The sequence below is a fragment of the Malaya genurostris genome, chromosome 2, assembly GCF_030247185.1.
Source record: "Malaya genurostris strain Urasoe2022 chromosome 2, Malgen_1.1, whole genome shotgun sequence".
Lineage (NCBI taxonomy): Eukaryota > Metazoa > Arthropoda > Insecta > Diptera > Culicidae > Malaya > Malaya genurostris.
Window position 1 is genome coordinate 204,394,621 of NC_080571.1, and position 21,389 is coordinate 204,416,009.

A 21,389-nucleotide genomic window follows, 5' to 3' on the forward strand; every position below is an offset into this window, starting at 1 on the left:
AAACCTGGGAAACCAGCTTCCGATCACAATTCGTATCGGCCGATTGCTATGCTTTCCTGTATCCGGAAGTTGTTCGAAAAAATGATTCTCTTCCGTCTAGACAATTGGGTCGAGACTAATGGTTTACTTTCAGATACACAATTCGGCTTCCGCAGGGGTAAAGGATCGAACGATTGTCTTGCGTTGCTCTCAACCGAAATTCAAATGGCATTTGCTCGTAAAGAACAAATGGCGTCAGTATTTCTAGATATCAAGGGGGCTTTTGATTCAGTTTCTATAAATATCCTATCTAAGAAGCTGCACCAGCATGGTCTTTCGCCGATTTTGAACACCTTTTTATATAATCTATTGTCCGAGAAACACATGTATTTTGCACATGGTGATTTGTCGACAATACGATTCAGTTACATGGGTCTTCCTCAGGGCTCATGCTTAAGCCCCCTTTTATACAATTTTTACGTAAACAACATTGATGAATGTATCAACACATCTTGCACGCTAAGACAACTTGCCGACGACAGCGTTGTGTCCATTATAGGATCCAAAACTGCCGATCTGCAAGGACCATTACAAGATACCCTCGACAACTTGTCGACGTGGGCTCTTCAAATGGGTATCGAGTTCTCTACGGAGAAAACTGAGCTGGTCGTATTTTCAAGAAAGCGAGATCCAGCACAATTACAGCTTCAACTAGGGGGTGAAACCATAGCTCAGGTCTTCACATTTAAATATCTCGGGGTCTGGTTCGACTCCAAAGGCACCTGGGGATGTCACATTAGGTATCTGAAACAAAAATGCCAGCAGAGAATCAATTTTCTTCGCACAATAACCGGAACTTGGTGGGGTGCCCACCCAGGAGATCTGATTAGGCTGTACCAAACAACGATATTGTCCGTAATGGAATATGGATGCTTTAGCTTCCGATCCGCCGGGAACACCCATTTCATTAAACTGGAAAGAATTCAGTATCGTTGTTTGCGTATTGCCTTAGGTTGCATGCAGTCGACTCATACGATGAGTCTCGAAGTGCTCGCGGGCGTCCTACCGTTGAAAAATCGATTCTGGGATCTCTCATATCGATTGCTAATCCGATGCGATATCTTGAATCCAATGGTGATTGAAAACTTCGAAAGGCTTATCGAGCTTAATTCTCAGACCCGTTTTATGTCCTTGTATTTTGATTACATGGCTCAGAATATTAATCCTTCTTCGTTTGTTTTCAACCGTTCTCATTTCTTGGATACTTCTGATTCTACTGTGTTTTTCGACACATCCATGAGAGAAGAAATTCGTGGAATCCCGGATCACGTACGCCCTCAAGTGGCCCCAAATATTTTTTATAATAAATTCAGAACAGTCAACTGTGAAAAGATGTTTTACACTGACGGATCAAACATCGACAGGTCCACAGGTTTCGGAATCTTCAATCAGAACATCACCGCTTCGTACAAACTCAGTGATCCGGCTTCAGTCTACGTCGCAGAATTAGCTGCTATTCAGTACACCCTTGAGATCATTGAAACCTTGCCCAAAGACCATTACTTCATTGTCACGGACAGTCTAAGTTCAATAGAAGCTCTCCGCGCAGTGAAGCCAGGAAAGTATCCCCCATATTTCCTGGGGAAAATACGGGAACACTTGCGAACTTTATCTGAACGGTCTTATTTAATATCGTTAGTCTGGGTCCCTTCGCATTGTTCCATTCCGGGCAATGAAAAGGCAGACTCATTGGCTAAGGTGGGCGCATTAGAAGGTGATATTTACGAAAGACCAATCTGCTTCAATGAATTTTTCAGTATCTCTCGTCAGAAAACTCTCGAAAGTTGGCAAACTTCATGGAGCAATGGCGAACTGGGACGATGGCTGCATTCCATTATCCCTAGGGTATCGACGAAACCTTGGTTCAGGGGGATGAACGTGAGTCGTGACTTCATTCGTGAGATGTCTCGGCTCATGTCAAACCATTACACATTCAACGCGCATCTCCGGCGTATTGGAATCGTGGAGAGCGGTCTCTGCGCTTGTGGTGACGGTTATCAGGACATCGAGCATGTCGTATGGACGTGTACGGAGTATCGTGACGCCAGGTCTTTATTAAAGGACTCCCTAAGGGCCCGCAATATTCAATTCACCGACCACTGCCGAACGCCAGCTAAAAGCTTTTTCCAAAAATTCTAGACGACATAATCTAATGATACTATTCTAGTTTTAAGTTAGTCGTTAATTAAGATTAGGAAATACCCTTGGCATCTTAGAGCTCAAGCAGTGTGCCTAAAAATATATATTATACTATTGAATAAAAAAAAAAAAGTCCGAACATCAGCCCGATTATCGGACCGATTGAGCCCGATATCGTAGCGCTTCGATCGGCCCGTCATCGGACAATTCTGCACCATTTGCATCTACTGCGTCGACCTAAAAAAGCTTTATGTTTACATTATGTATCGCTAGAGAACAGAGCGAAGGAATATCAAACAAGGCATTTTCGAGCCGACGTCTCCCCGATAGGATGTGAAAGAGTGTTAAACATTCTTTTGTTCCGATCATAGAAGCTTTAACCTTAAGGTCATTCACCTCTTAGGGCCAGAAAAACTCTGGCCCTATGTTCGGGGTGGGAAATCCAACCCCGATATATCCCATCCCTTGTGTATCAGACATCTGCTCTCTGCTTTGGTATATCTTCTCTCTTTTGTTCGTGCACGATGCGTCTGATATTCGGATTTACTGGGTAAGGGACTGCCCTTTACAGACATTTTTATTGGAAATAAATGAAAATTCGAGGAAACAAGCCACAACAATCGAAACGATTCAAAAAGCTTCTACCAGCTTTTTTGAACAGAATTCCAACAAAAGTAAAACCGTTTATAAGCGCTAGGCGAATATTTCTTCCTGAAGCGGTTGTTGTATTGTTGCTAGACTGTTATCGGTATTCAGCCAGAATGCCAGTATGTCAAAACGGTATGTTCTGGTTTCATATTTAAATGATTGCGATTTTTTTCCAGAACTATCGTTCAACAAATAAATTCAATCGTTTTGCATAATATAAAGCATCATTCTAACAACAATTTTTTTGTGTTTCTTCATGGAAAACTATTGAGAAATAAGTCGGTGAAGAGGTATTAAGGACGCTTTTTAAAAATCATGAAATCATGTCCACTGTATCTCAGCACTGACTGTTCCGAAGTCAACAAATCAAAACAGCATAGATAGTGTAGATGTTTTTCTACAACCCTATCAGGAATCAGGAATCAGAATAAAATGGCTCAAACGGCACGTTCCCCGTGTTTTTTCGGGGATTTGTGCCTAACCGAAGTAACAAACAACGAAAAGGAAAACGTTGGGGTCTAGTATTTTACATGTAGAAATTATGGTTCGGTCGAATTCTAGCTACCTTTGATTTTGCTAGCGTTATTAGGAATACGAATGAAATACCATCAAAAAAACGATACGTCGTTATTCAGAATAAGGGTGATAAACTATACTACTATAAGAAAATATAAAAAAGTAAATAATTTTTAAAAGTGTTAGGCCCTACCCGGCCCTTGAACAAGAAACATTCACGATTATTGTAATGTAGTTAGGATATAGCAAGGTTATATCCCTGGAGAGTGCATTTCACATTTCACAAAATAACACAATTGAAGAATATTCAACGATGTATGATACCATTTTATTAAATACTTTTTGTACACTTAAATACTTTCTCTTTGCCTTAATAATTAATCTATCATTTCTTCTTTTGAAGATTTAAAATTAGCAACTGCATATACTGGATGCGATAAATAATTCTATAGGAGTTGTAAACGAAATGCTACCGTTGTGTTATTAATAGTGTAGTTTACCAGCACTAGCGCATCTAGCGTTTTTGATTATATTGATGAACGGAAAAATATTTGTCATTGCGAGATAAACCACAAAATATTTTCATTATTAAGAATTCCATTCAATCGCGTCCGGACGAACTTGTCTGTTTTAACTTTTGCCACTCAAACGTTTCAAGCGCTCTTTCAGTGAGCTAGGCTTCTGTTTTCCTGTAGATGTCTGTTTGGAGTTGCTCGTTGTTGTTGGTGGTCGTCGGTTTGTTTTCTTCAGTCTTAAAAGAAAAAGTTTATTTCAGAAGATTTTATTATATTGTTACAAATACACTGAAGTCTTTTTTATGCTAGTTTACGTATCGCATAAAAAAAAACGCATAACTCTGAAAATTCGCATAAAAAAACACGCAGAAGGGAAACCGCATAACTCTGAAAATTCGCATAAAAAACCGCATAACTCTGAAACTTCGCATAAAAAAAACGCAGAAGGAAAACCGCATAACTCTGGAAATTCGCATAAAAAAGCACATAACTCTGAAACTTCGCATAAAAAAACCGCATAACTCTGAAAATTCGCATAAAAAAAGACCTCAGTGTACAGCAAACTTACAACTCATTGGATAAATTTAAAATTTCCTTTTTGAAAATGTTTTTAAAATCATGGGAAAATGAAATCCATGGTTCGAAAAATAATTCGGGTTTGCAATCTTCCAATGTTCCAGATTTTGGCGTAAATTTGTAGAAAACCATCGTTTTGATAAAAATTTCCCGACAGTCGTCCAGTCTCCGGTATTGCTTTTCAATTCTTTTTGTCGCTACTTCAATGAATGTCTCCATTTTTTCCTTGAATGGCTGAATGTTACTTTCTGCAGAGTCACTGATAACCTTTTCTGTAACGCGTCGGCATTCTAAAAATTGTTTTCAATAACAATGTTATTTGGATCTTGTAAGCAAAACACACTTTTTTCATACTAACCGTCTGTTTTGGACTTGAGCATGTTCAATTGCGTTTTGCAATCGTCAAAATCTACTAGAACAGCACGGTCCAAATCACCGGGATCGGGAACCGGAAGTTTCACGTCATGCAATAGCTGGCCACTCTTTCGGCATTGACTGATGTACGTTTTGATTATGAAATGTAGCAGAGTTATGTTGTTATCTTTTGATTTGACATCCTTCAGTTTGCCAAGAATTTCTAATCCGAATCCGTCCGCTTGACCACGTGTGCGATTACCTCCATTCATGTAATTGCCAAGAGTCAAAATAATAGAGAATAGATGCTTTAGCTGTTCATTATCAATGAGAAACTCGCAGGTGTGTTTGACCGTTTCCAGCTTTCTCGTCACTGAAATGTAGTGCTCATCAAATTCAGCCTGGAACACAATGCAGGAAATGCGTTCCGAGAAAGACGATATGTTGGAAATCCTAAGGAGAAACTGTTCTGGTGGATCCAAAGGTATATTCCCTTCAGCACATTCTTTGATTTGAGCCAACTCTTCGTCAGTTGCCTTAATTTCCATAATCTTCTGGAGAGCCTCCAGGCTTACCACCGATGTATCACAGTGATAGATCGCAAATTCTATCTCAACGAAGTCAACGTGCAAGCTTTTCGCAAAGATTCCCACGTTTTGCGATCGCTTGCTGTCCAATACTTTGATAGTTTTTTCTGGCTTTTCGACCTTTTCCTTTACTTTTGGAATTACGACCTGCCGTGAAAAGAGCTCGGTGAACTCATCCAGATTGTCGAGGTTCGTTTCTTCTAGTTCTTGCCATAAAGCAAGCTTCTGTTCCTCGGAAGTAGTGGCTTCGCAGACCGAGTCTGTTTCCGTCACCGGACTTAACTTCGGTGCTACTATTCTAGTCCAATAAAGTGGTTTCATTGGCTTCGGAGGATTGACGGCAGTCTTACGAAGTGCTGCAATGTATAACTCATGTTTAAATAAGTAAATCATGTATTCAAGCACTTAACATTAAATGTGTGTCTATATTCTAGTGAGGGTACTCAACTTTTGATTATGCTGTACATAATTTGTTGTTTCATTATCACATTTAACAGAAAGTGGTAGTTATTTTTATCACTACAAATATTTTAAGTACATACATTGAAATTACACGAAAACAGTGTTCGTGTGTTTTCGTAGATTAGCCAATTTGTTCTACCATTCACCACGCAGAGGAACATACGAATAGAGGATCTACCGTTAACAAGTGTTTTGCTACCAAGAGGAAGAAGAAATTAACCGCGCAATTTAAGTTGTGGTCTATACAGTTTTCGAAACGTCGAAGCAATTTGCGTCTCAACAAGTGTTGCTACTAGAAGTGTGAATGAAATGTTTCAAAATGACGATAAAATCAATAGTACCTGTGAAAACTGTACACAATTAAACAGCTTTCTTTTTTCAATGTGGGTTTACTTCTAATGGTTTTGCACAAGTCCGGAAAGGATATCTAGAATAATTTTCACTATAGTGACATTTTTGAAAAGCAAATAGATGAATCTGTAATACACAGGTGATCCATTCGAATTTTATGTTGAAAGCGTATGTCATTCTAAACGGTAAACTCACTAATCCGATCATGAGACGTAATTAAGGGCACCGATAGGCAAAATAAAATGTCAATCTCATCATTTCTTGAACTCATTTATTTGGTTCAAATGAAATAAATGACCAAATAGTGCCCACTTTAAAAATCGATGTTTTTGATAAGTTGCCTTCTGAAGGCCCCTTGAATGATAATGTGTTGATATTTTGACATACGGGTTTTATGAAGCAAACTTCTAGATCTGGTGCATCTGTAAACCAGCCATCTGACACCAGTATGTGAGCACCAGCCATTTGAAAGTACACCGATTACGTTGAGCCCCTCGCCTTTTGAGCCCCAAACACTCCGATGTTTTGATACTCATCGCGAATCTCAAATTGTGAAAATTACCTGCACTTGATGTCCCAAAACACAGTCTGCTGTATTTTAGCTAAACCGACAAGTTATTGTGAAAGAGTCTACTCAATATTCACTAATTTTCGTGCACTAAACGAGATAAACCGTAAAACAATTGCATTACTGATTGTTTGTTTACGTTGCAATCAGCTGATTTTGAAGTTCCGATTTTGATCTCATCAACATGGCGTCGTGACAGGAGGCCACTGTAAACGTGTATATCGACTTCCGGTGAAGCTCTCAACGGGTGAACACGTTGTATCGTGTTAGTTTGGAGAAATTTCGAATATTTTGCCAGGAAGAAAGGATTTTTATTCGTACTTTGACGACTCGACATAGCCACACAGCGAGATTTTCGCTTGTAGTCCGGTGAAAAGAAAGTCCATTGAACTATGAACGAAAATCAACTGGCAATATTAAGAAATTGAGCTTGTTTAAAATAACAAAATAGTCAGTAGATTTTTAAACATGACTTCTGTTAATTTCGAACTAGAACATGATTGTTTTGAACTAATTTCTCCCTTCTACATCAACAATTATATCTATTTGATTTGAAGCAAGATTTGGTTTGTTTCGGCAGATTTTATTGCTGAAATAAATAAGCCATTTATTACATGTCAAAAAAATTGAGTTGATGTTATTGGCAATGATTTTAACAAATAAAAACGTATGTTGAAATACTAATTATTTTAGGTTTCAGTCTTATCATTCTTTTCAACTGGCAAGTTTATAAATTCAAAGCACTAATAATATCACCTTTATCTAAAGTTAGTTCATTTTAAACTTTTTTTGAAAGTTAAATTTACTATGAAATTGTTTGTCAAGAAATTGGCAGAAACACGCAAGTAAAATATTTATTGAAACAAACTAATCCACTGAGCAAATCAAATATCTTGTTTTGTAGCTTCTAGCAACAATATTTTCTATTTCAAATAAGATTTTTTTTGTCACTATTTCAATAAAATGAATCGTTGCGTGAATCCAAAATTTACACACTTAAAACCATTTCTTGAGCTCGGCATAATAAAATGCCGAAACTGATCAGCAACACGTAAATTTGCTGATTGCTCAGTAATCAATACGCATGTTTCTGAGCTTCGTTAAATGCATTCACTGATATTTCGGTAAAATGCTCCACTTTGCCGAAATTTGGCATAATTGCTTGCTGAATTTATCAGTAAACAACAGATATGCCGACATCAGCAGAGACGTTTGCCGAGATTTCGGAATAGGCGCTAGCTGTTGCCGAGATCCAGCACGACAGCTGTCATTTATTGCCGCGTTACATTTTCGCTTCGCATTGTGCAATTATTTTCTAATGAAATTCTCGAGTGAAAAAATGGATAATCTTCGAAGAAGCGTGGAACCACTTGCAAGTAAAAATATTGAATAAATATAGTGACATGTTTCGCTTTATAAAAAGCGACTTTATCAGAGCACTCGCGATTATAAGGGAAAAACACCCAAGACGGGGCTCAAAGCGTCTTCGAGACAAAACTTTGGGGGATATGCGAAAAAATAACCCAATGCATGGAATAATTCAATAGATCAAAGTAAGTTTATTTTTTGAACAATACCGTATATGCATCATTAAATATTGAACATTTTTGTAAGCCAAAAATCAATATATATTTTTATTTTCATATTTCCAGCTCGACTCAAGGTGGCCGCCTCTGGAAACGCCGCTTTTTATTTATGCTACATGTTTTCTGGTAGGCTTTAAGCACTACTGGCAACAAATTTGTAAGCCTCCTTTAAGTGTTAATAAAATGAATTTTTTATCCTGAATGGCGTGTTTATAATGTTGAGAAAATACAAACAAAATTAATTGACTAGATTTTTAAATACTGATGATTCGGTAATTTTTTTTTTTAATTTTTTCGTTTTATTGGATTGCCGAATATTCAGAGAACGTTTCACTGAGCAAACAGTAAATCTTATGCTGACGATTTCGGCAATATTTGACGTTTGTCAAATTTTAGGATGCCGAGACGCTCAGTACTTTTATTTTTGCCGAGATGATTGCTGATTACTCGGCTGTGCGAATCTCGGCATTTTTTTGCCGAGACTCAGCTAATAAATTTAAGTGTGTAGTTACTTTTACAATATTTTTCTCTGCGTGTAGCCTAAGTTTCTGTGCCATCAAATCGGCGTCATCTCGAGTGAAGTGACGCCAACCAGAAGAAGCAGAAGTAAACGTGTATGCATTTTTAGTTGAGATTAGTTGAAAACTGAAGAACACAGAGATTTCAAAAGTAGTCACTAGAAAGTACAGTATCAGCAAAGCAGTGGTTGATGAAATTTCATCTGACACTACACACCTAATTTTTTCCCCCTGAATCAACTTTGCCGAGATTAGAACAGCCGAATGTTCTGCAATCATCTCGGCAAACTTTAAAACAACAGAAATTCTCGGTGTTTTTCATCTTTGCATTTACCGAGATATTCGGTTTCAGGAAGACTATGCATTATCGAGTTCTTCGTCGCATTTGAAAAGAAATTGCCGAAATTATCGGTGTTCATGCATGCGAGTTATTGCCGAGATTTGAAGCAATTAATTCAAATGATTCCACTGAAAACTCGTTTTCATAGATTTATTGATTTTAACATTATTAGCCTGTTCTGCCGGCGTGTGTATGTATTGGAATCCCGGATCCGGGATAAAATCCATTTGGTTGCAACCGATATTCCTCGCCGAGCTTTTTCCAGCGCCGACTGTGTGAAAAACTCGGCGAGAAATATTGGTGGCAACCAAATGGATTTTATCCCGGATCCGGGATTTCAATACATACACACGCCGGCAGCTCAGTCATCGCCGATGAGAAAAAAAAAAACGTCCCGGATAGTCCCGGATGGTCCCGTCCCGGTCATCCCGGTGTAGTGCGAACAGGCTATATATCAGATCAAGTATACGATGATCCAAATACTGTGAGGTATTTACACAGTAGAATGAGTCCCCTTTGTGTCATTGCCAGTAGGAAACACAATTTGATTCCCATAGAAAATTGATTTCCGGCTACAACGCAAGTGATGGCTCTATTAAATATTGAATATTTAGGGAACCACATCACACCGGAACCCAGTCAATAATTTCATGCAGTAGGCTAGCGTTACGAGGATCTTTATCCCGTGTACATGTTTATTGTCACGAATAATCGCGAAACATTGAACAAACATTATTTGAATATCACGAAACCTACGAAACATATCGCAATATTCGGATTCAATTTTTAGTTGCAACTAATTTCACATACACTGAAACAATAAATTCCACAATAATCCTTGAAAAGAACACATGACTCCGATTGATTCACAAACCCATTCAAATCATGTGCACTGATTGAAAATTATATGCAAAACACATAACATTTATTTGAACACTCAGATCATATTTATAGATCAATATAATCAAAGACATCTTATCAACAAGATATCCCGAAGACATCTTATCAACAAGATTTCCCGAACAAATCATTAACAACATCCTTTTTTGCGAGCATGGCGCCCTCAGGTAAGTCCGCATCGAATCTCGTACATAAAAGTAGGGGAGAGAAATGTCAGATTCATTCGCCAAAATAGCAGTCATAGTATTGATATGACATGTTGAATGTGATGCCGTGTGATGGCGTTGCTGAATTAAAGATTGATTTAGCTCCAATCTGACAGGGTCTGCATATAATAGAACCAGTGCATATACATACGATTATATTTCAATGGATTTTTCTGTTTAGTCCAATGAATTGTATGTGCTTTACAAATATGAAAAAAATGTACAGTTTTAATAAAGTGACACTGTTCTACTAATATAGATTTATCCAAAGTATTGCTAGAAGTATTAGAAGGCATGATAGATGAAAGTAACTAAGATAAAAAGTAACGAATTTTTTTCCAGAAGCTGAAATACGTTAGCGTTTCCCATCACCGGTGTTAAAATTTACTTCATTTAGGACAATGCCGATTGGGATTGTGAGGTCTGAATGGATAATATTTATTTTAGGCTAAATCGCCTTGTATTTTTGTCCACATTTTGATTTTTCTTCATTGTAATTAGTAAATAACAAATAAAATTCAAAAAGGTTGAAGCCGGAGTAGAATACACGAAAAAAAAATAATATGTAAAAATTGCCAACCAACTTTTTTTATATTAATAAAATATTACATATTGTTCAATATCAGCTCATTCTTAGTAACAATATTTTTTTCTGCGTGTATGAAGTGCCACATCCGAGGCACAGCATTGAGCAATTTGACGTCTCAGTTACTCACACCGATGCAGAGTGCGCAGATCTATTCATATACGAAATTAGAATGTGTGCGAGCCGAAGTCAAAGTTTGTTGTGGGTTCAATTTTACACTGAGGTAAAACATTTTTGACTCATATTCATACACTGGAAAAATGCATATAGATTTTCGTAAGCTATGAACTAATGAACCAAGTAGAAGACAGTTCCATTGCGTGATATAGAGTTTCATGAACGATTTTATGTCTTTCTCAACTGTTCTCTTGGCATTGCAGTGTTTTTTATTGCATATATGTCTTCAATAATTGGCACGATGCGGCTCGAAAAAATTCACTGGGTTATTTCGACATACTCACACTAGCATTAACCTTTCAACTGCCGAGAATAACTACACCAACACATTCGCACGTGGATTGGACTATGGGGGAAAAATGATTTGCTCTGGGGGTATTTCTCGTGGGATGTAGAGTTAAACCTCGTAGAAATTGGCGGGATTATGACGGCAGTTTATTACATCCACATCCAATGAGATCATTCGTAGATCCTGATGGGCGGAAGTTCGCTCTTCAGCTGGATAGCAAATAGAAGCATACTCCAAACGACCAAGTCTTTTTTTCGGTCTTTTCCCATCAAAGCAATTAAGAGACTTCGGCAAAACCCAAAGCATAACCACATCGAGAATTTGCCAGAGTTGACAAAAACTATTTTTTTCTAGTTTACAAAATTTGGTAGTGGATGGTCAAACAAATACACTTCGGCTTTACCCACTTTCTTTTCATGTTCCGGAAATAGACTCTGGAAAGAAACTCACATCGATTTTCCAGAAAAGTCTGAATCAATTCCCACAGATTTAAATTCTGTTTTAACCCACAAGGAATAGATGGATTTTTGTTTGATAGCTAAAAGCGGGTCATGAAAGATGAATATAGTAGCAACTTTACAGTATAAATTTCCAGTGAACTGGCAATACTTGTATTTACTACCACCTTTCGTAACAGTCATTGTTTGAACCCTATTTTCCTTTTGCCTAAACGGAAATTGTCAGATAAAAGCTTGTAATCAGTCTCCACATTTAAATGTGACCCGAAAATTGATTACACGGATAGCCCCGCGATCTCAATACAACTAAAATATTTGGCTTTTGGTCTGAATATGAATTGAAGATAAATAAGCTTCTTTGAATTATTTCTAAATTGAATTGTTGGAAAAACCGATTTTTATCGGATCCATGGAGACCCCTAGTGTTTTTTACCATTCGACTCAGCTCTCTATAATGATGTAGTTTGAAATGTACGATTTCACTGTGAAATTTCTTCAATTTAGAAGAGTCTTAGGTTTTAGATAGATACATTGATTTTATCGTCTTTTAAAAACCGGGTTAACATTAGGTTACTCAACACTCTACGAGAAAAATACTACTATACAGAAGGGCAACACTCTACAGAGCTCGCACTAAAGAGGGGATGTGAACAAAAACGCTTACTATTTGTCTGATACCATCCTCCGGGCGTTGGTATTGGTAATGGTAATGGTGGTGGTGGGCCAGCCGCGGCCACATGGACACTTTGAGTAGTACTTGACGGTAATTTACCTGATCCCGCGGAAACGACAGCGCCGGTGAGTGCAGGTGGTGCTGGTGCACCGTTTGTCAAGGGCATCGGTGCTGGTGGTATTGTCAATGGTGGCGGTGGTGGTGGTGGCAAGGGAGGTGCAACCGGCAGTGTGTTAGTGAAAGCTCCTGGTGGTATTGGTGGAACAGGTGGAGCAAGAGGAATGCATGCTGGTGGAGGTGGTGGAGGTGGTGGAGGAGGAGGAAGAAACGGGGGAGCTTTACATGTGGACGCTTGTAGTGGCGGAGGAGGAGGTGGTGGTGGCGGTGGAGGGGGTAATGCTGAAGATTGGGGATAGCTTGCTGGCGGTAAAACATCATTCTCTTTCTCTGGGTCGGTTTGCGTTTGCTGTGTTGTGAGATTTTTGAATTGATAGAATATGGGCTCTGAAGTACTCCCAACGAGATTGTCATTTCCGGTTGCACAGGAACCATGCTCACTTGAGACGACTGTCCGCTTACTACAGTTACGGCAAACGTACATAGCACTGGGAGTCTCGTTAGTGTTATTATTAAACACCGTGCCGTTAGTTACGTTACTATTACTAACACTAGTAGGCAAGGAACATTCTTTGCGGTTAAAAATACTGTTAGGCAAGCTCGCGTTACTGATATTGGAATCACATTCAACTGATAAATTTCCGTTAGTACGTAAAGACTCCGGTTCCGTTGCGAGACTAACGAGTGGAGGTGCTGTTGGCGGTATTTCTGCTGTGTCCGGAACTTGTGCTACATTTTTCTGGTTGATCTGATAGATTGTCACGTCGGTTTCGTTGAGCAAATCACTGAGCAAACACTTTCGATTTTTTCCTTCAACTATTTCCACTAGACTCGCGTCATCATCATCATCTTCTATTTCACTGAGAAACGTTCGAATCAGTCTTTTGACATCACTTATTGTTTCACAATTGGTCACTTTGTTTTTCAGATCTTCCACGTGTGAGTCGGCCTTGCTTTTAGTTACTTTAGGTGTGCTAGTTTGGACCGTGATTTTAGAGTTTTCGGTCTCGGTTGCCTCCGGAGGACCAGTAGTGGAGTGAGCAGCCGATTTGGTAGCGGTTTCAGTGGAAGGAACGATATGCGGCCAAACTACGTGTGGTTCTAGTCTACCAGGTGTCAATGGTGCAGGTGATGGCACTTCCGTGTGGGTCCACTGGTACATGAGGTTTGGCTGGTTGTTGCATTGAAATGAAAGAAACAAGAATATTTGTTACATTATTAAAACTATTCTGAGAATAATGGGATAACTCAGTGAATGGAACGTACACTGTTTCGGTATTAATCAACTGACCGATTTCAAACTGAAGCGGTTGAACTGTGTCGCGCAATTTGGCTTAATTTGATCAACAGCTTGCCGCAATGCGTGCTACGTCGGGTGCTGGTTTTCGAAATAGTTTTTGATCATGAATAGTTGAGTAGAGAGTGAGCCTTGTCTGGCAAGAAAATAGTGCACCCCTGATTTCATCAGATCCGTATGTTGGCAGGTTAATACAAATCGTCAAGGGTATCAAATTATCAAATTGAAATAAAGTTTAACGTAAATATTGTTTGGTCACTTTCTAGTAGTAGTGTCAAAAACTTGCTGGATCGAAACTTCCTCGATTTTGTCAGTCATAGGATTGGGGTTGATATTAAATTTAAGACACTTTGCCAAAAATCTCCGAACTCTAAAAAAACATAGAGCTAAAAATAGACAACTTTTCGATCCAGTTGTACTATTTCGCGATTACGTTTGATAGATTTATTTTGGCATTTTTTAAAACAATGGTTATTGATTTCTGTTAGGACTCTGCGTTTGCCTAGATTCAGCACCTTCGCAGATAATTGCCACGAATGATAATTCATTCAATTCTATAGTCTGTGTCAGAAGCAACACGATTTTTAAGCATGAGAAATATCTCCGTTCTTCATACGTAATATGACGGATGGTAACGGTGCCAATATAAATTGTTTCTATTATTCTTCGAGCGATCAAAATATGAAAATGGATCCAATTTATCATTTCAGTTGGTAGCCAAATTAATAGAAAAAAACTTAAACAGCACCAGAACAAAACACCAGGGATGCCAGGTCATTTTTTCAAAAATCTGAAGCCTCATGCTTGACTGATTAAGAGCAAATTCAGCAGCTGAAAATTTTATATGGGAGATCTTTAATAAAACTTGAATATGTCCACCGTTTATTTCTATATTTGAAACACGAGTAAAACACTGCTGGAGTTGCCAGTTTTTCTTGTTAATATTTCCAGATGTATATTTTAAAACTAGCATAAATTATGCGTCTAGAACTAAGGGTGAAGCCAGAGTGTGCGCGACACGCGACGCGAAGCGATTCGATGCGATCATTAAAGTTCTGTGTTTCGTTTATTTGTTTACAGCAAGAAATTAACAAGTATTTCAGAGTAAACACTAGGCGTTGCGCAGTGACAAGCGATTTTCAGTACGACAAACAACAAAGCAGCACGTGCACAGTTTCTCATGCGATGAACGAGCGAACAGAGGTTGAATTGAGTTTTGTCATGGCGGAACAAGATAATTCGATTGTTGTTGAAGCGATAATCGGTGCTGTTTTAAAACGAAATGCACTCTGGGATCAACAATATCGTAATTACCGGAAACAGGTTCCTGTGAAGAAGTTTTGCAAATATTAGGAGCTACTGGTTAGTATAGTCATGAAATTTTCAAGTTTCGCATCGCTTCTCTTCGCGTCGCTTGTCGCTTTCTCTCTGGCTTGCGATCTGTCAAGTTTCTCATCGCTTCGCTTGTCTCTTTCTTTCTGGCTTCACCCTAAGGTTCATTCGCGACACCTCTAAAATCCATATCTCTGGCAATAGTTTATCAACGCTTGATTAGTATAGTCATGAAATTTTCAAGTTTCGCATCGCTTCTCTTCGCGTCGCTTGTCGCTTTCTCTCTGGCTTGCGATCTGTCAAGTTTCTCATCGCTTCGCTTGTCTCTTTCTTTCTGGCTTCACCCTAAGGTTCATTCGCGACACCTCTAAAATCCATATCTCTGGCAATAGTTTATCAACGCTTGAAATATTTCGCAAACTGATTAACGTTAGAGTGCCTATAATCAGAGTGACGACAGCTGTTCGTTTGGAATGACAGCTTTCAGTTCCAAACGGAAAAATCACAATGTAAAACTGACGATATTGCCAACATTTCGGAATAAATGTTTTGAATTGTTTCCAGCATTACGGATGAGAAGGCGTCACTCTGGTTATAGGCACTCTAATTAACGTATGTCTGTTCATAGTGTAAAATAATTTTTTGGTGATACTACACTGAAAATCATTTCTACCTATTTTTTGAGGAGAAATCACTCGTTGTCAAGCTCTAAGCTACCCAAAATTAGGTCGATATCTACTCAAACTTTGAGTTCATGGGTAAAAATTAGTAGCGTGCTTTGTTATGGCAACACTTATACTAAACTTACACTTGACCAAAAATTAGGTAGCGGATGGTAAGAGTGTACATGCTTTTAGATGGCGACGAAAGAACAGCAAATGCGAAAAGCAATTGTGTGTAATCGCAATGAACTTCGGATGTGTCAGTAAGAAAACTTAGTTTTCCTACAAGCATTGTCCATAACGTTCTCAAACCTTTTGATACAAGTTTGACAATAGCCAGGAAAGCTGGGAGCGGACTACCAGAAGGACGCAAAGGTGAAACAATTATTGCAGTAGCTCTTTCGGTGCATACTGTAACTAGAAAAAATAATAATGTCTCCAACTTTCGTGCACCGGCAAGGTATGGAGTCGTTCAAGGTGAAAGCTGTATTAAACCGTAATGATAAACAAAATGTGACGACTAAACCCTGGGCTCGCAAGTTGCATAGCGAATCTTTACCGAAGTTTTCCGCGGTAATAATGAACGATGAAACTTATGTTCTGGAAAACTTTAAGGTTTTCCGGAATACCTGATTATACTACCATGTAACGGAACGCTGTAGAGGAGCATTTCAGGACGAAGAAAAAGGTCAAGTTTTCAAAAAAAATTGGTTTGGCAGGAAATATGCAGCTGTGGTTGAGCAAGCCAAGGCTTCATCACTACATGAACAGTAAATAACGAAATATACCGTGAAGAACGCCTAAAAGAGTGATCGCAACCATTCCCACGCAGCCATGACGCTCCAACGTTATTTTGGCCTAATTTGGCATCTTATCATTACACCAAAGATTGTTAATAATTTCTGCTTGCCTATCCCCCGTATCTTCACCCTCTTGATGTCAATTAATTAGATATTTTGCCGACTCAAATCATTTCGCTTCCTCACCCCTGTTTCAATCCCGTTGATACAACATTTACTTTCTCTGTTTTCCTTCTTCTCTTCCACAAAATTCACCGCCCAAGGAAAGCCGCTCCAGTCGATTACCAACATGTGGTTCATCCGCCTGGTCTTAGTGGCCCTGGAGTGTTTCCCGCGAACCCACATCAAAACATACATGCGACCATCGAAAAGTACCAACGTCAATTTTGGACAAAAGCAGTTGAGTCGGTTGCAGAGATGTCTGCACAGACCCTAATGGCTGGAGTTAACTCAAAACTTCGTAGTTTCTTCATGCAGCCTAATTAAGTAGCTGTAATTATTTTTAAGATGACTAATAATGCACAATTAAATTAATAAAAAATGGGTGGATAATATCAGAGACATATCTGGATGACGTGAATACGAATAAAACTAACACGTTTCTTCATACTTCTGATTATCTAAAATCGTTCTCATAAGTTTATATAATTGAACTGTGAATTGTGCAAGATTTCATTTCTTAATTTCCACAACTGTAATTATGTACCTATACTAAAGTACGACGAATTCATGACACACTTATTATACACATTATTATACACACAAATTAATAAGACAGGGCAAAGAAGCGTATAAAATTCTTTTCCTTCGAAAGTACACACGGTACGAAATACAACAATAATTCAAATGAGAAAATATCAAAAAATTCTTCAATAATAAATTTACTGATATTAAAAATCAACTGCGCAGGTTAGAATGAATGAAACGTTTCAATTTTTACATTTTATACCTACCCAGTTGGTAATTCGAAAACCTAATGTCTCTTTAATACTCGTTGAAACATTTTAGAAAATGTTCATTTGTGGTTATTTCTTACTACTGAAAATATTAAAAAAAATAAGTTGTTGGTTCAAGTACAACAAAATATATTCACGATTAAGTCCTACCCATTCTTCTACTGGGTAATAGTAAAGTAAGCCTTATTTACGACAAAAATGTGTCTTGGATTGAACAAACAACAAATTTGTTTTATTCAAAATTTAATCTTTCCAGATTTTGTCGCAAACAAGCCATATACAACTGCTAAACATGCCCTAAGAGTAGAATATGAGTAAGTACTAACATTACTTAACGGTATTTACAATAATCGAAAGTGAAAACTATTAAAATGTTGCCATCTTTGGGTTAGGATCAAAATCAAGCAAACAAGATGGTCAAAATTATTATCAGTCAAAGGGTGACTCCAAATACCTCAGTGTCTAGCGAGAACTTGGAAAGGAAAAAAGAAAATAACGCCATGAGAATGGCTTTAAACTCCAGACGCCAACCCGATTGAGAATGTGTGTGAGCTACGAAGTCTCGATTCGCGGAAATACTAGTGCACGATTTAAAGCAGTGCACAGTGGGAAAAAATCTTTGAAAACCCGCAAAGAATTCTGTAACTTATGAATTAATTGAGATAGGTCAACAAACTAAAGCGTTTCTTATGTAAAAATGTCCAATGAATTCAATGGAACGGTTTACAATGGCCGCACGAATCGAAATCCTGCTCGTTTTACCCCAAATTCTGGAATAGCCTACTTTTATGTAAAAAAATTCTGAAGAATCGAATGGAAGAACCTACACTGGCCGCACGAAACGTTTTGATGACTATTTTACCCCATTTCATCTATTTTATGGTATTTTAATGTAAATCGGTCTTAAATCATAATAAAACTTATTGAAAGATTACTAAATCTAGCTTATCTTATGTAAAAAAGTCTTTAGAATCGAATGCTAGAACTTATACTGGCCGCACGAAACGTTTTCGTGTCTATTTTACCCCAATTCCTCCAATATGGGAAATTTTCATCTAAATCACCCTTAAGTCTTAAGCGAACCACGTTGAAAGCATACGAAAACTATTTTATATTATGTAAAAAAGTCTGGAGAATCGAATGGAAGAATCAACACTGGCCGCACGAAACGTTCTGGTGACTAATTTACCCCAACTCATCTATTTCATGATATCTTATTGTAAATCGCCCTTAAATCTCGATAAAACTTATTGGAAGTTTACTAAATCCAACTTATCTTTTATAAAAAAGTCTGTAGAACCGAATCGAAGAATCTACACTGACCGCACGAAACCTTTTTATTTACGTGACTATTTTACCGAGATTCAAGGACGATTTACAATAAGATATCATATAATGGAGGAAATGGGGTAAAATAGCCACCAAAACGTTTCGTGCGGTCAGTGTACACTCTTTCATTCGATTCTCCAGACATTTTTACATAAAATCAAGCTACTTCAGTAGACCGCATTCGATTTCTTTTCAACTTACAGAACAAATACTAAATAAAACCCTAAAACTGCTGGGCTTTTGAGGTAAAACGAGAAGAAGGTGATTCGTGCGGCCATTAAAAACCATTCCATTGAATTTCTTGGATTTTTTTACATAAGAAACACTCTTGTTTGTTGCCTTTTTCAATGGTTCCCGATTTCTTTGCGGGCTTCCTGTTTTTTCCCTATTGTGCAGTGTCACGAAAAATCCGAGAAATGCTGAAAACATTTAAAAACGAATAGATATTATAGACAATTAATTGTATTTTTGATTTATGTTTATTCGAATTTGTTTATGCGTCAACCATGGAAATTTCATCGTTACATACTTTAACTTCATTTTTGGAAGTAAAAACCTCGAAAGGCCCGCAAACCACAGTTTGAAAATAGCTGTAGCCCAACATTGAAGCGTAATAACATGCTCATCCCATCCAATGAATTGTGACAGTGTATAAAATCCTCAAAAGGGTATATTTTTATTATTTTAATATTGTTTTAACGCATCTTTTTTGTCTAACTGTTTCAATAATCAAATGAAATCAGACGGAAGCATATTGAATACTATATAAGAAGGAAATCCGATAACCTTCTTGGAGTGATTTTATTGTTTCAAGGTACGAATTGAATCCATGTACACTGAGGTCTTTTTAAATGCGGTTAACTCTCTGAATCTGAAATTTTTCTACGTTTCATGCATTTCTAAAACATTTGTTTTTTATTTTTGCGAGTTTTTCTATGCGAATTTCTAAAGTTACTTGTTTTTTTTTCACGCGGATTTTCGAAGTTACATGGTTTTTAACGTGGATTTTCGAAGTAACGCGGTTTTTTACGCGAATTTTCAGTTATTCGGTTCTCTAGTTTTACCTTAGAAATGCATGAAACGTCGAGATCTGGTGTTATCACAAATATTTTTTTTTAAGTAAACTCTCTGACTCTGAAGTTTTTCGACATTTCATGACATTTGGAATACAATTTTTTTATTAGTTTTGCTGTTTCCGAAGTTACGCGTTTTTACGCGGTACGTATCCCCCACGTAAAAAGAGACCTCAGTGTAATCTAATTTGGCTCCAATTACCCAAGCCATAGTTCATAAGACGAAATGCGCTTCACTTGTACTCACCCGAAATGTTTCCTGCATTGGTGCCAGTTTATCCGGAATCTGCTTGATCACACCGGCCACCATCAAGTTGGTGCAGTATTGCAGCATAACCGTATGCAGCTCATGCTCGTTAACCCTCACATTCGTCGACAAAAGTGTCGATGTAAGCCAGTTCATCAGCATTTGACCTGAAGGAATATACAGAAATGAATATCGTTGATAGTCTCTTAATTTTTTCTAGCATATGGTGACGCAAAACACATACTGTATTCTATCGTCACGGCAATGCTATCTGTATACAACAAAGATTGATAAGGTGCAGTACTACAGGACCGAAACCATTTTCGTCGGTGCCACCGGTAACTCGGATATTTGTCATCAAACACTAAAAACAGTTCACGTGTCTCGTAGATCAAGTAAAGCCAAATCTGACAGCGTTCGAAGAATAACTTTTGACGGTAGGGCACTAGTTTGATTAGAGCATTATAAAATTTGCATTCGAGTTTGTTTGTTTTCCACTCCAGTTGCGGTTTCACGTTAGATTTCATTTTTAATCTTCTGCGGTTTTGATGGTATTTTAGTGAAAGCTCGAATTTTCGAATGTCATTTTCACTGGCGTTTTCAAAATTAATAGTATAGAAATACTTTCTTCTCGAAAAAAGTGTTTTCTTGTATCGGGTTTGGTCAAATGTTTCAATGGTTCTCATCTAGTAACTCTCAAGTAGTGAAGCAAATAAGCTGCAAAATATACCAGCACTTCAGTGCCAGAGATATGAATTACGACTGATAGAATTATAAGTTGACGATTGCGTTTGTGTCCCCATAAATAAAGCAAACAGGTGTTAAGTGGGGGAAAGGTAGGGATATATGTTGATGTTTCTATTGTATGTTATAACGGCGGTCATTCTTGTTTTATTTTTTTCTCATACAGAATGGCTATAAAATCACTGTGAGAATCGATTTTTGAACCGGAGGGCCTAATGCCACATACTATTCGACTCAATTCGTTGAGATCACAATATGTCTCTGTGCGAATCTGTGTATGTGCGTGAGTGTATGTATGAGTGTATTTTACAGAAATATGACCTCGAGGAGATGGCTGGGTCGAC

The 21,389-nt window shown here is 37.9% G+C and overlaps 1 protein-coding gene across 4 annotated transcripts in view; it reads right to left on the minus strand.

Annotated features, from left to right (window-relative positions):
- Positions 1–3,648: 3,648 nt before the first annotated feature.
- The window catches only part of LOC131427189 (protein cappuccino), a 35,146-nt gene continuing 17,405 nt past the window's right edge, over positions 3,649–21,389 (minus strand). For 3 of the 4 annotated variants that reach the window (XM_058590161.1, XM_058590162.1, XM_058590164.1), the window contains 5 exons: positions 20,302–20,468; positions 12,480–13,776; positions 4,792–5,730; positions 4,426–4,723; positions 3,649–4,093 (listed from right to left, as the gene is read on the minus strand). In XM_058590161.1, the coding sequence (XP_058446144.1) occupies positions 3,973–4,093; positions 4,426–4,723; positions 4,792–5,730; positions 12,480–13,776; positions 20,302–20,468 (2,822 nt within the window). In that variant the 3' untranslated portion in view covers positions 3,649–3,972. The remainder of the gene's footprint in view (positions 4,094–4,425; positions 4,724–4,791; positions 5,731–12,479; positions 13,777–20,301; positions 20,469–21,389) is intronic. The other variant, XM_058590163.1, reaches the window with a different exon arrangement.